This window comes from Diabrotica virgifera, chromosome 8 (genome assembly GCF_917563875.1).
Source record: "Diabrotica virgifera virgifera chromosome 8, PGI_DIABVI_V3a".
Taxonomy (NCBI): Eukaryota; Metazoa; Arthropoda; class Insecta; order Coleoptera; family Chrysomelidae; genus Diabrotica; species Diabrotica virgifera.
In genome coordinates this window covers 127,953,885-127,966,681 of record NC_065450.1, presented here as the reverse complement: position 1 = coordinate 127,966,681, position 12,797 = coordinate 127,953,885, and the positions used below count along the sequence as shown (strand labels likewise).

General features: G+C 30.6%; 1 protein-coding gene and 1 long non-coding RNA gene across 2 annotated transcripts; one reads left to right on the top strand and one right to left on the bottom strand.

Moving 5' to 3' along the window:
• Positions 1 to 501: 501 nt before the first annotated feature.
• LOC126890012 (uncharacterized) lies at positions 502 to 2,120 on the bottom strand. The gene is made up of 3 exons (XR_007700250.1): positions 1,976 to 2,120; positions 1,742 to 1,890; positions 502 to 772 (listed from the first exon to the last, which is right to left on the bottom strand). It is a non-coding gene; the product is annotated as an uncharacterized LOC126890012 (long non-coding RNA).
• Positions 2,121 to 4,602: 2,482 nt separating this feature from the next.
• On the top strand, positions 4,603 to 11,752 carry LOC126890011 (zinc finger protein 431-like). The gene has a single exon (XM_050658813.1). It carries the CDS (start codon positions 6,815 to 6,817, stop codon positions 8,750 to 8,752), a length of 1,938 nt encoding a protein of 645 aa, XP_050514770.1. The 5' UTR covers positions 4,603 to 6,814; the 3' UTR covers positions 8,753 to 11,752.
• The last annotated feature ends 1,045 nt before the right edge of the window (positions 11,753 to 12,797 follow it).

The following is a 12,797-nucleotide window of genomic DNA, read 5'->3' as shown; positions in this document are numbered from 1 at the left end:
TCTAATACAAAGTATAACAATACTTGAATATATGCTATAGAGGGTGTTATAACAGAAAAAAATAATAAGCAGTAGAATATGATCGCCGTTTACAATTAAAAGAAAATATGATTTAAAAATTGTGGCCTTCTATGGAAAGTTTTTGTTATCAATGGGTTAAAGTGTTTTTCACTCAATAATATGTAGTATGTGTAATAATATGTGTAGAGCACCAATTCAAGTTAAACTTGTTATTGATTTTTGTGTTTGTTATTGTTTTGTATTTTTTATGACTCTGTAAGCATTGTCTATAAAATTGTACAATTTTCCATGATAAAAAGCATATTTCTATTCTAAGTTGTCTATTTCTTAAACCAAAGCATTGATTATTACTACGAAATATTATTTTGTAGAAGTTGTCAAACAAATAAAATATTTGGGAATCATTATTGATAATTTATTTATCAACATTAAAAACGATTTATTGATTACAGTTAATTTATTTAATGGAAATTAAGGCAATAATAATAATAATAATGTTTATTCAACACAAATATAACAATATACATAAAATAATAAACTATAAAATCTTCATGCGACTAAAAACATATCAAAGTGTAGATATAGTTAATAAGAATAAACATAGGAAGCCACAAGAAAATAAATTTGCACGTAGCTATAGCCCAAAGTAACTCCTGTTGTTTATCCAAATCTTCACTAGTCAAAAGCCTTTAAAGTAAAGTTCCAGCAGTTTTTCCATTTTCTACATATATAAAATAGCTGGTGTTTGTTCCTAAAAACAAATACATAAATAAAAATTTTACGTTGTGTACCATAAAAATCATACAAATGTGGAAAGTACCACAAAAGTACAGTACACACTTGATACTCCGACATGCTCGGTAGTCTGACCTTTTGGTCCCATACCTGTCAGACTATCAAGGGACAACTGTATTTTATTATTAGGATAGTTATACCTAGAAGGTTTAGGTTAGTTTAGTTAGTTTTATATAAGGGCAGTTGCCATAATAAGCCACAACAAAAAGGTATTAAAAGAAAAAGCTATAGACCTGAAATGGGAAGCTACTATGTTTAGTTTATATATAAATGAAAGTAAAACAAAATATACAGAGTGCACAAAGTAAAATCAACATGAACATCTGAAGGTAGAAAACCATACCTACGAATATGCCTCCCATTTTCACTACTCAGACTCAATAATAAATGACAACAACGCCAGTCAAGAAAAGCATGGATTCTTAGCAGCAATAAGTGATTTTATGCATACAAAGACTTGACGAAAAGTAAGTTACTAAGTCTACCCTTAGAATCTACAAAACAAATCTACACATTGCAGTGATGGTTTGTGGAGAATTAAAATGAACCACGAGCTGGATAATACTAATGCAGAGCGCAGATATTGTTGGAATTGTAAAATCTCAAAGACTAAATTGGCTTGATCACTCAGAAAGAATGCCAGATAATCGAGCTGTACAAGTAATCCAGAGATGGAAGCCCCAAGGAAATAGAACAAGAGGAAGGGCCCATAAAAGATGGATAGACGATATAGAGGGGGATCTTAAAACCATGAACATCAGAAAAGTATCTGGCAGGGCAGAATGTTGTTAAGCACACCAAGACTCACAAAGGGTTGTAGCACCATTAGAAAAAGATTGAAGGACAGTTTAGGCTATATTAAAACATGGTGAGCTTTGCATCTAACCATATTGTAATAAACTATATCTTAATATCTTATACTTACATGGTCCAGAGAAGTCTCTTCATTATTTTCTTTACATTTACTTCTTTCATCAGCTCTTCTCTTGCATTCTAGATCACCTTTTCTTTTTATTGCCTGCTTTGGTAACCCATGTTTTAGTTTGGAATATCTTTTTAAAGTGGCTGGCTTTCCTAATAATTAAGTTTGAATTATTACTTAGGTACATCTTTATTATTGTAGACATTTTTTAAAAACCTTATTAATTGAATTACTTACCACTTTTATACAATGTTTATTGCATATTCTTTCATATTTTAATTTTAGTTCTGTTCTCCTTATGGCTTTTACATATCCATTGTTCCCGACTTTGTTTTGTTCAGTAATGTAAGGATAACTATTTACATTTATTTTTAAAAGATAATCTGTCAATTGTCAAATTGGTGTCAAATATTGAGATTTTAGTGACTTGGCAACGTTGGATCAAGTGTGCGAATTAAGGATTCGTGTAAACAACGAAGACGCGTCAATGACATATATGACACATGACATATTTGTCTTTAACACAATTGCTTGTCAAACAAATACGCACTGTCATAGCCACCTTTACTTAACAAGCCATGAAGTTGAAATTTGGCAACATCTATTGGTAGACCGATTAATTCTGACAGTTCTCATTGGTTTTTAAATAATTTACAGGGAAACTGAAATTTTTTACAATATTTCGTGCTCCAAATTATAAAGAACATTAAAAGGTATGTTATTAAGATGATTTTAGTTCAATATAATATATTTTTATATAAATTTGCGTGCATATAGAAATCCGTCCACTTAAAAATTTTGTCATTTTTAATGTCTTATATTTCCCAAACCTGTTGGCAGATTTAAGTGATTTTTTAATATGTTATACTTATAGGGCCGGTTGCTCGAACGCTAATCAACAATGATCACTATCAAATATTTAATTACTGTCACCAACTGTCAATGTCAACTTTTATCGGGTTGCTGAAAACATAATTGATTATAATTATGAGATTAGTTAATCAATTAACATAACAATTATTAACATAATGAATTATTCTCCTTTTCATGACCATTTTTCAGTGCGTCACAAATTATAGAAAAAAAGGTAAGTCCGTGATAATACACATTTATGACATTTATTCTAACATGACATTTTAGTTAAATCTGATAGTTGTCACATTTTATTTTCAGTTTGGAATAAAAACAAATCAATTGTGTCTATTGCATTTATAAAATGGTATTTTCTTTGATTTGTATAGTCTTATAAATTGTACAGATTATATTGGTAATATGATTATTTTATTTAATAAATAATTATTTTTTGATTATGGCGCCATCTATCGACAACTAGTATAATCACCGAACTAGAATAATTACCAAAGTAATCACCGACGTGCCTTTTTTTCTGTCACATACAATTTAATGCGTTAGAGAGAAATCGAAAAATGGTTACGCACTGAAAAATGTTCATGAAAAGGACTATAACTAATTTCATAATTGTAACCAATAATTATGTTTTCAGCAACCCAATCAAAGTTGACATTGACAGTTGTGACAGTAATTAAATATTTGATAGTGATCATTGTTGATTAGCGTTCGAACAACCGGCCCTAAGTCTGGGAAGTTCTTCAAATAAATTTGTAAGTTTATTTCTATACAATATATTATTTATACAATAACAATAATTTTAAGTTTGTCACGCACGGAGAGCTATAAAGGCCCCGTCTCACCATCAAATAATTGACAGTTATTTGATCAAACTTGACAATCAAACTTGACTAGTGACACAAACTATACATACTAACTGTCACTTTGTGTCACTAACTGTCAAGTTTGATCAAATAACTGTCAATTATTTGATGGTGAGACGGGGCCTTAAGGTATATATTATATCTCATATATTACATCTCATAACGCTCACTGTAATGAGTAAACCTGCATACACGGAACTATAATATACAGTGATGAGCGCGCTAAATATAACCGCAAAGCGATAACCGGCAAAATACCGTAAAAGATGGAAAACATACAGTATGGTAAAAATGAAAGGAATAAATTCGTTATTTCGTAAACCGGCGATTTTACGGGAAAATCCCGAAACAGGTCGATTTTTATTTTTAAATTATGATATTTTGGCATATATATCACACAAGCGACGTCAACCATCTGGGCGTGATGACATAATAGATGATTTTTTTAAATGAGAATAAGGGTCATGTGCTAACTCATTTAAAAGGTTACTCAATTCTCTATTCAGTAATATAAACATTAACATCGTTATTTATACAGGGTGTCCAAAACAATGTTTTTATATTAAATTAATTGACAAAAAAAGAAGAATGTATGTAATTTATTTATTTCAAAATAGATTTACTACTGTCAGAAAACAGGAAAAAATGTTTATTCGAAAAATTAACACTGCTTTTCGCTTAAAATAATTGTTCAAACTTCCAAAAAGCAGGTGCCTAGAGGGAGCTGGCTTAAACAATGAATTTAAGCGAAAATCAAGGTTTATTTTTCAAATAAACATTTTTTTTCTGTTTTCTGATAACAGTAAAAAGTGTTTTGTATTAAATAATTTAAATACATTCTTCTTTTTTGTCAATTTAATTTAATTTAAAAAATTGTTTTTGGACATCCTATATAAATAATTATGTTCTTTCAAATGAGCTAGCACACGACCCCTATTCTCATTTAAAAAAAATTATGGATTACGTCATCACGCCTAGATAGATGACGTCACGCGTGTGATATATATGCTAAAATATGTATCATAATCTAAACATAAAAATCGACCTGTTTCGGGATTTTTCCTTAATGTCGCCGGTTTACGAAATAACGAATTTATTCCTTTCATTTGCACCATACTGTATATTGCCAAACAAAAAGAGATGAAACTATTGGAGGTGGAAATTATCGTTATAAACGTATAAACTAACATTACACATTACATTCTCTTGTCACATTACGTTCTATTACAAATTCTGCTGTCACAGTGACAGTTGTCATACTCCTCTGATACGTCTAAAGGTGGGAAACTATGTAATGTTATGTTAATTTATATGCTAATAACTATAATTTTCACCTCCACTAGTTTCATGGTTTCATCTCTTTTTGTTTCGCAATGTATATTATATAAGTTCTGAGATAAAAAGAAATGAAACTAGTGGAGGTAGGAGATTTAGCGATAAATACTTATAAATTTACATTCTACTTATTATTTCCCACCTTTAGCCGTATCGGACGAGTTTGGCAACTGCCACAACAGTTTGCATACTCCTCTGATACATCTAAAGACCGCGTCCCACCATCCAATAATTTGATCAAACTGGTTTGAGCAAACTGAAAGTGACAGTTAGTGACGTCACATCCTGAGTGTTCATTGTGGATAATAATGAAAAATTTTAATTTTAAATAAAGTACAAACAAGTTAGACAACTCAATACAAAAAATTTAATCAAACTAGACTGATAGTGAGAGCACAGATTTTTAGAATTTCAAAAAAACTGCAATTGTGACGTCACTTTGACGTACTTCCTCAAGTACGTCAAGTTTGCTCAAACTCTTTGATCAAATTATTTGATGGTGAGACGCGGCCTTAAAGGTGAGAAACAATAAATAGAATGTAAGTTTAATTATATGTTTTATCGCTGAATCTACAGTTTTATCCCAGTGGCGGATCCAGGGGAGGGCGATCGCCCCCTGTCAAACCAAGTTATATATTAAGATTATAAAAAACATTAATTTATTCATTTATGTTTCGTAGACATTTAGCTAATCGGCCCCCCTCTTGACGATGCTGGATCCGCCACTGCCATCTCCACTATTTTCATTTCTTTTTATCTCACAACTTAATATTTTGGCGTTATTTTAGGCATTTTTGCATATAAATAAATGTTTACATTGTGTTAATAATAGAATAAATTGGTTGTGCTTGGTCATTGCCGTCTTTATTTGAACAGGCCGTCACCATCGCTTTAATTATTACTATAAAGAAGGCTGCATTGATGCACAGCATTATGGGTATCAACAGATACAGAAGAATTAGTAGGTATATCCAAAAGATTTCCACTTGCACTTATCTAGTAATATTAAAGTTTTCTAAAAACTGGATACGTTTATATTATCAAATGCCTTTAAAAATTCTTTTTATTTGTACAGCAGCGGATTTTTTATATTGACAATTTATTATTGTCCACCATTTTATAATTATGTATACATTAATAAATTTAGTACTTTAGTAGTACACCTTCACTCTAATTAAACAGGGCAGAGTGAGTTATTTCATTAAAAATATTTCAAACTAGATAACGTAGATAACAAATGTAGGTATGTCTTTCAATGTTTGATGGATAAACTGTTTCGTAATTTAATTTAATAAATTTAAATTTTAAAAAATTAACTTGACAATATGTTTCTGAATTACCTAATACTGCTGTTTTCGGCTTCAAAATAACAAGATAGAATATTTTCAATTTGTGAACAAATGCTTATTTTGAAGTTGTTGGCAATAACTTGATATATAACAATGTATGGTTAATGTCTTTGAATCTTCATTGCGTTTTTTTTTAATTTCAATACCACACCTGAATTTTGGCTCACCACACTAAACTTCACGAGATAAAAATAAATTAGATTTTCTTTTTGATGTCACTTCCATTTCATCATTCAGGTTTCACTTACTACAAAAATCCACTATCACGTAACTTGAAGCTATTAGTTTTGTTTTTTGTTGCTGGCTACTTATAATCAATTCAATCCTTTTCTTGGGACTGTGTTTTTTGGCAAGTACCATTTTCTTGTTTTGTCATATATTTTTATAGGCCCTCTATTCATTGTTGTCAAATTTCAATATTATGGTCTTGTGTTACGGGGTTAGGTCACACATCTACAAATGTCTATCTTTGAATGCTTTGATATGACAACTAAACGTTAATCTATTCAAAATAAATAAATAACAAAATAAAAATAGTGAGATACCTGACTGAACTACTGATTATGATTTATTTAAACTAAAAGTGATCCATATAAATAGTACTATAGTAGTGGCAGTGTGAACTGGTGATTTAAAAAGATATTCTTTGTTTTTGAAAAATGACTGATGATATATTATACTCAATGGAAAATTATGGTTTATATTCCCACCAACTGCATTTCAAACAAGCTCAACAAAATTGTTCATTTTCCCATATATTACCCCATTTCTCACCAAATGTATCACATATTCAAAATAATTCTATCAGCTACCAGAATCAAATGCACTCATCAAAATGGGAGAACAGAACATCAGAATTAGAAAAGAACAAATTTACTGACACAGTGGACATGGTTGATATAAGCAGTAAAGATTTAAGTCCCTGCAGTAATATTGAATATTTAGATCCAGAAATGTATAAGGATACAAATAAAGACCTGGGTTATAATAAATATAATCAGTGTACATATGCATTAAATAGCAATAATCAAAGAAATTATGATTACACTTCTTGTGTCCAATACGAAAAATCAGTTAAATGTTACTCTCAGAAAACATATGATAGTGCATATTTAAAAAGCTGCAATTTTAATGCTAACGGAATGGTGCTCAATAATGAAACTTTATTTAAAAATGGAAACTATAAATTTCCAAGTTACGATAATTATGTAGAATATAACGGATATAACTGCTATATGAGTAATCAAGAAAATAATGTACAAGTACAAAGTGACTTTTATACCACTACAAATATACAGCTAGATCCTGTTTTGCCTTCTATAGAGATGGAAGATTCAAATGAAGACAGTGACATTATTGTAGAAGAATCAGAAGGTGAAATGGCAAATAGTGAAGATCAGGATAAACCGTACCAGTCAGTGCAGTTAAATAAATGTGTTATTTGTAATTTGATTTGTACTCCATTTGGAATCCAATTTTATTATTTGACTTCTAAAAGCCCACTTACAATGTCTACTCAAGTGCCTGTGATTAATAAAATCGAAAGAATTTTAGGTAAAATTCCTACTACTAAACATTATGTATGTAATGATTGTTTAGGCTTAATTAATACCATTGATCACTTACAACTTAAAATTTTAACATTCAATAATGAACTTGTGTTGAAGTATAAGAAAACATGTATTGAAAATAAAACCTTTTTTAGAGAAATTAAAAAAAGGCCACTAAAAAATAAAATGAAATATAAATGTAAAATTTGCAACAAAATTTTATGTATCCAGAAATATTCCTTATATCACTTAAATATGCATAAGAAACCATGCATACTGTGTGAATACTGTGGAATAATGTTTAGAAGTAGGAAGAAATTTACTGTTCATAACAGAAAACATGCAAAGAAAAATGTAATGCCATCACTATTCAAGTGCAAAAACTGTACAAAATTGTTTAAAACAAGATCTCATCTTAAGTATCATGAAAATGTATGTTTAGGACTGTTCCCTTTTGAGTGTAAATTCAAAGATTGTGACAAAAAATTTGCTACCAATACACAACATAAAAATCATGTCAAATTAAAGCATGAAAAGAAATTCATAGCTATATGCTCTATATGTAATATTGGTTTTGTTAAAATATCAGAATACAAAAATCATAAAATCACACATAGCACTGACAAGAAGTATTCATGTACAAAGTGTAAAAATAGTTATAAAAGTCTATGCAACCTAAAATTTCATATGAAAATGCATAATAAACAGTTTCCGTTCTCGTGTATGATTTGCAAAAAAGGATTCTTAAGAAAAGAATACTATGAAACACATCTTAGTAAACACACTGGGATAAAAAAATATAAATGTTCAATATGCAATAAGCAAGTGGCCTCTCAAAAGTATCTTGATTCCCATCTTAAATCACATGAGTCAAAGAAAGTTTCATGTAATATTTGTGGGAAACTTCTGTTAAATAGTTTTAAGTTGAAGGACCATATTAGAGTTCATAATAATTTAAAAGAGTTTGAATGTGATAGTTGCAACAAAAAATTCAATACTAGGGATTCGCTTAGGAAACATGTGAAATACAAACATATCGATACTTAAATACAGTAGTATTGATAATAATGTAAAGCTTTATCCAGAACAAATGAGGCGCTCAGAGCAACAGTGGCCTAACCCACATCCCACAATTTTACCAAAACCCTTTTATTATGTTTAAGTTATGCATTACTTAAGTATTTTCAGATGCAGAGTGGCTCAAGCAACCATTGCTTGAGCTACTCTGCATCTGAAAATACTTAAATAAGGGATAACTTTAATGTGATTAAAGCGTTTTGGTAAAATTGTAGGATGTGGGTTAGGCCACTGTTGCTCTGAGCGCCTCAAATATAGCATACAATAAATTTTCCTATTTGTTACTATTAAAACTCACTTTTTGATATGGCTAGGACACATAGAGAGAAGGAAGAACAACCTACTGATTAAGAAGGTCACCAGATGGAAGCCAAAAATTGAAAGACCAAGAGGAAGGACCAGGTCATAAGGGACATCAAAATCCTGAAAGTGAGAAATTGGAGGGAATTATGCACATATCAAAATAAGTGGAAGAAAATTGTAACGAAAACCAAGTCATACAGCAAACTATGATAACACGCAAGAAGAATGCGAAGTGATTCGAATCAGAGAGCTCTGAGTAAGAGCGGCAAAATATATTCTATCAGGAATGAAACGCCTTGATGATGATGATAACTCAGTTTTTATTCATTAATTAAAAAAGGATATAAAAATAGTGCTACAACAATAAACAGTTCTTTAGTCTAATAAATATAGGATTTTCTTCTCATCTACAGCCTATCTTTTTTTTAATACTAATTGAATTGGGGTTTTAATTAGTTTTTATGATGTTAACATATATGCGAATTTTGATGTTTGATGCTTATCCATAATTATTATTTTTCAATTTTTAAGGTCATTAGAGCGTATATCGGGTGTACCTATGAAACTGTGATTTTTTCTCAAAGCTCACGTCATCCTGCGGAATATTCTAGCGTTTATAAAATACTGAAATTAAAATCCAACTACAGCCAGGGCTGGATTTACATATGGGCTATAGCTGAGGACGGCAAATTTTGATAACAAAGTAAAAAATAGCAGGGGGGGGGTCAAATTGTAGATAGCCCAGGGGCGACAAATCTTCAAATCCACCTCTGACTATAGCCTCATGTGTCCTAACATTCTGTTTTTTTATTCATTTGCTTATGTTGAATAATACAAAAGTTGGGTACTTTAACAATTAGCCTTGTTTTTCATCAATACAGGATGTTTTTAAATAAGTATGGCAAACTTTAAGGAGTAATTCTGCATGAAAAATAATGACAGTTTGCTTAGAAACGTATGTCTGCAAATGCTTCGATTCCGAGATAGGGGGTGTTGAAATTTTTCTTACAAACTGATGATTTATTTATTGCTCTAAAACCGGTTGATATAGCAAATGAAATTTGGTGAGTTTTAAGAGTTGGTTATTGTGCATTTTTGACATACAATTAAGAATTTTATGTTCACCATTGGCGCACATAAGGGTCATATTACCTGTATGCGCACCAGTGGTTAATATTAAATTCCTAATTGCATATCAAAAACGTGCAATAACTACCTCTTAAAACCCACCAAATTTCATTTGTATATCTTAACCGGTTTGAGAGCCATAAATAAAACGTCAGTTTGTAAGAAAAAATTTAACATCCCGTATCTCGGAAACGAAGCATTTGCGGACATACGTTTACAAAGCCAACTCACTATTTTCTCATGCAGAATTATCCCTTAAAGTTTGCCATACTTATTTAAAACTACCCAGTATTGATGAAAAACAAGGCTAGTTCTTAAAGTACCTAACTTTTTTATTATCTAACATAAGCGAATGAATAAATAAAAACGGAATGTTACGAAATATGAGGCTATAGAATATTTCACAGGGTGACGTGAAGTTTGAGAAAAAATCACAGTTTGATTGTCCACTCGGTATACAATGACAATTTACCTGTCTAGCAACAATATTATTACAGCGATATTGTTAAAGAATAAGGCGATAACATGTAAAAAAATCACTTAAATCGGACAACAGGTTTAGGAAATTCAAGCCTTTAAAACTGACCAATTTTTACAGTAGTGCGTTAATTTCTTGGATAAGTGCATTATATCTCCAGTTCAGTTTCTGTTTTTGGATATGTCGATATGATAGTCGATTCTATCTATAATCTTTGGAAGTTCTGACTGTTTGCAAAGATCACTGTACTGTCAACATTTCGTATGTTATTTATTTATTTCCTATTTACCTAGAATACTTAATGCTCCTTCAAAATTTTTTTTCAGAACAATAGAGGTAACAGAGAGTGCATCCTTGTCTTGCCCTTCTTTTAATTGAGTAGGTATAATATGAATTTTATTCAAGAGTAAGAAATAGTTATTTATGAAACAGTTCGTCAAGTATGCTTTTTGCGAACGCACGCGTGTTTAGAGCACGAGCGATAGCGGCGTGAGTGCTATACATCGCGTAAGTTCGCAAAAAGTACTTCACGCACAGTTTCATACAATATGTTATCTACGATAAACAAATAAAAAAAAACTAACTGTTCGTCACTGGAATTCATTTCTATTCTACAATTGTTAGACCTTTGACATTTAAAAATTCTAACTTCTTTCAAACCACAAAACTGTCAAAATTTTTGTTGTAATTTATTGCTCAAATGTCATCACCATGACAACGCGAGTTAAGGATATTTGATTATAACGACAGAGATAGCTATACAGTACATGTCTATTCTTTATTCAGATATACCTACTTTCCAGTTTACCTCACCTATGCAGTGTACAATCCGACAAACTATAGCTGGCGGGTGACCTTGAGCGAAAATACACGAGTAATACACAATAAGAGAAGGTCTCGCTTGTCGGATTGTACGTCAACTTAACAAGAAAAGTTAGGTTATGTAGAGATGTTGATGGTGGACATATATGTACAGCATATTGTTTGATTTTATTTATTATTGTTACTTATAATTTTGTGAATGCTTTTTATTTTTGATTAAAGTTCTGTGTTAAAGGTTTTGACTGATTTTTTATGTTTTATAATGATAATCAAAATTAATTGATAAACCAATGATATAAATTCAGATTAAAACAAGACATACGTAATTTTTTGCACGGCTAGCTTTGATCCCAATAATTGTGGATCGCTCGTTATGAAAGTGTGCCAAAAAACAGTGCGAAAAAGTAAACCCCATTTAAAATACATTGTTTTCACAAACTAAAAACTTATGCATAATATATGAGATCGAGTAGATAAACTTTTTTTTTGTAAATATCAAAATTTATTATTAAAAAAGTTATTTAGAACTAGAAACCATGTTTAAATAATCTTAGAACAGTATACATTTTAAAAAGAGGAAAGGAAGAGATGCGGACCGATTTTCATCTACTTTATAATATACAGGGTGTCTAGAAACTATACCGACAAACGAAGACAGGAGATTCCTCAGATAATTTTAAAATATTTTAACCCAATTCACCTAGTCCGAAAATGCTTCCTAAAGGAGCTAGAGCTCCTTGTAAGTAGTTTTTCTTAAATAACTCCAGAACGCTTCTATTGAGAAAAACAGAAATTGGTACACATATTTATCTTCCAGAGATAAATCGACTCCATGCATTGCGAATTTCTAGTACCGGTCATAGGCTTCCGTTTTGGGTAGGGTAACAGTTATTTTATCGCATAACTTTTTTATCTTTAATTTTTAAGCATTTTTGACTCTGGATTATTAAATTGTGAGATATTCTACAACTAAAAGGTACTCTTCTTTTAGGTCGATAGGATACACCGTTTTCTAGAAAAATCAATTTGAAAATTTTTCTTTTTTTTTGAATTTCCAAAAAAAAACTATTTAGAAATCTGAAAACTGGTACGTTTATTTATATTTCAGAGATGAATCGATTTCATTAACTGCGAATTTCTAGTACGGGTCATATGCGTCCGTTTTGGGTAGGTCAACGGTTATTTTATCGCGTAACATTTTTGCCTTTAATTTTTAAGCATTTTTGACTCTAGATTATTAAGTTATGTGGTATTCTAGTACTAAAAGTTACTCTTGCTTTAAGT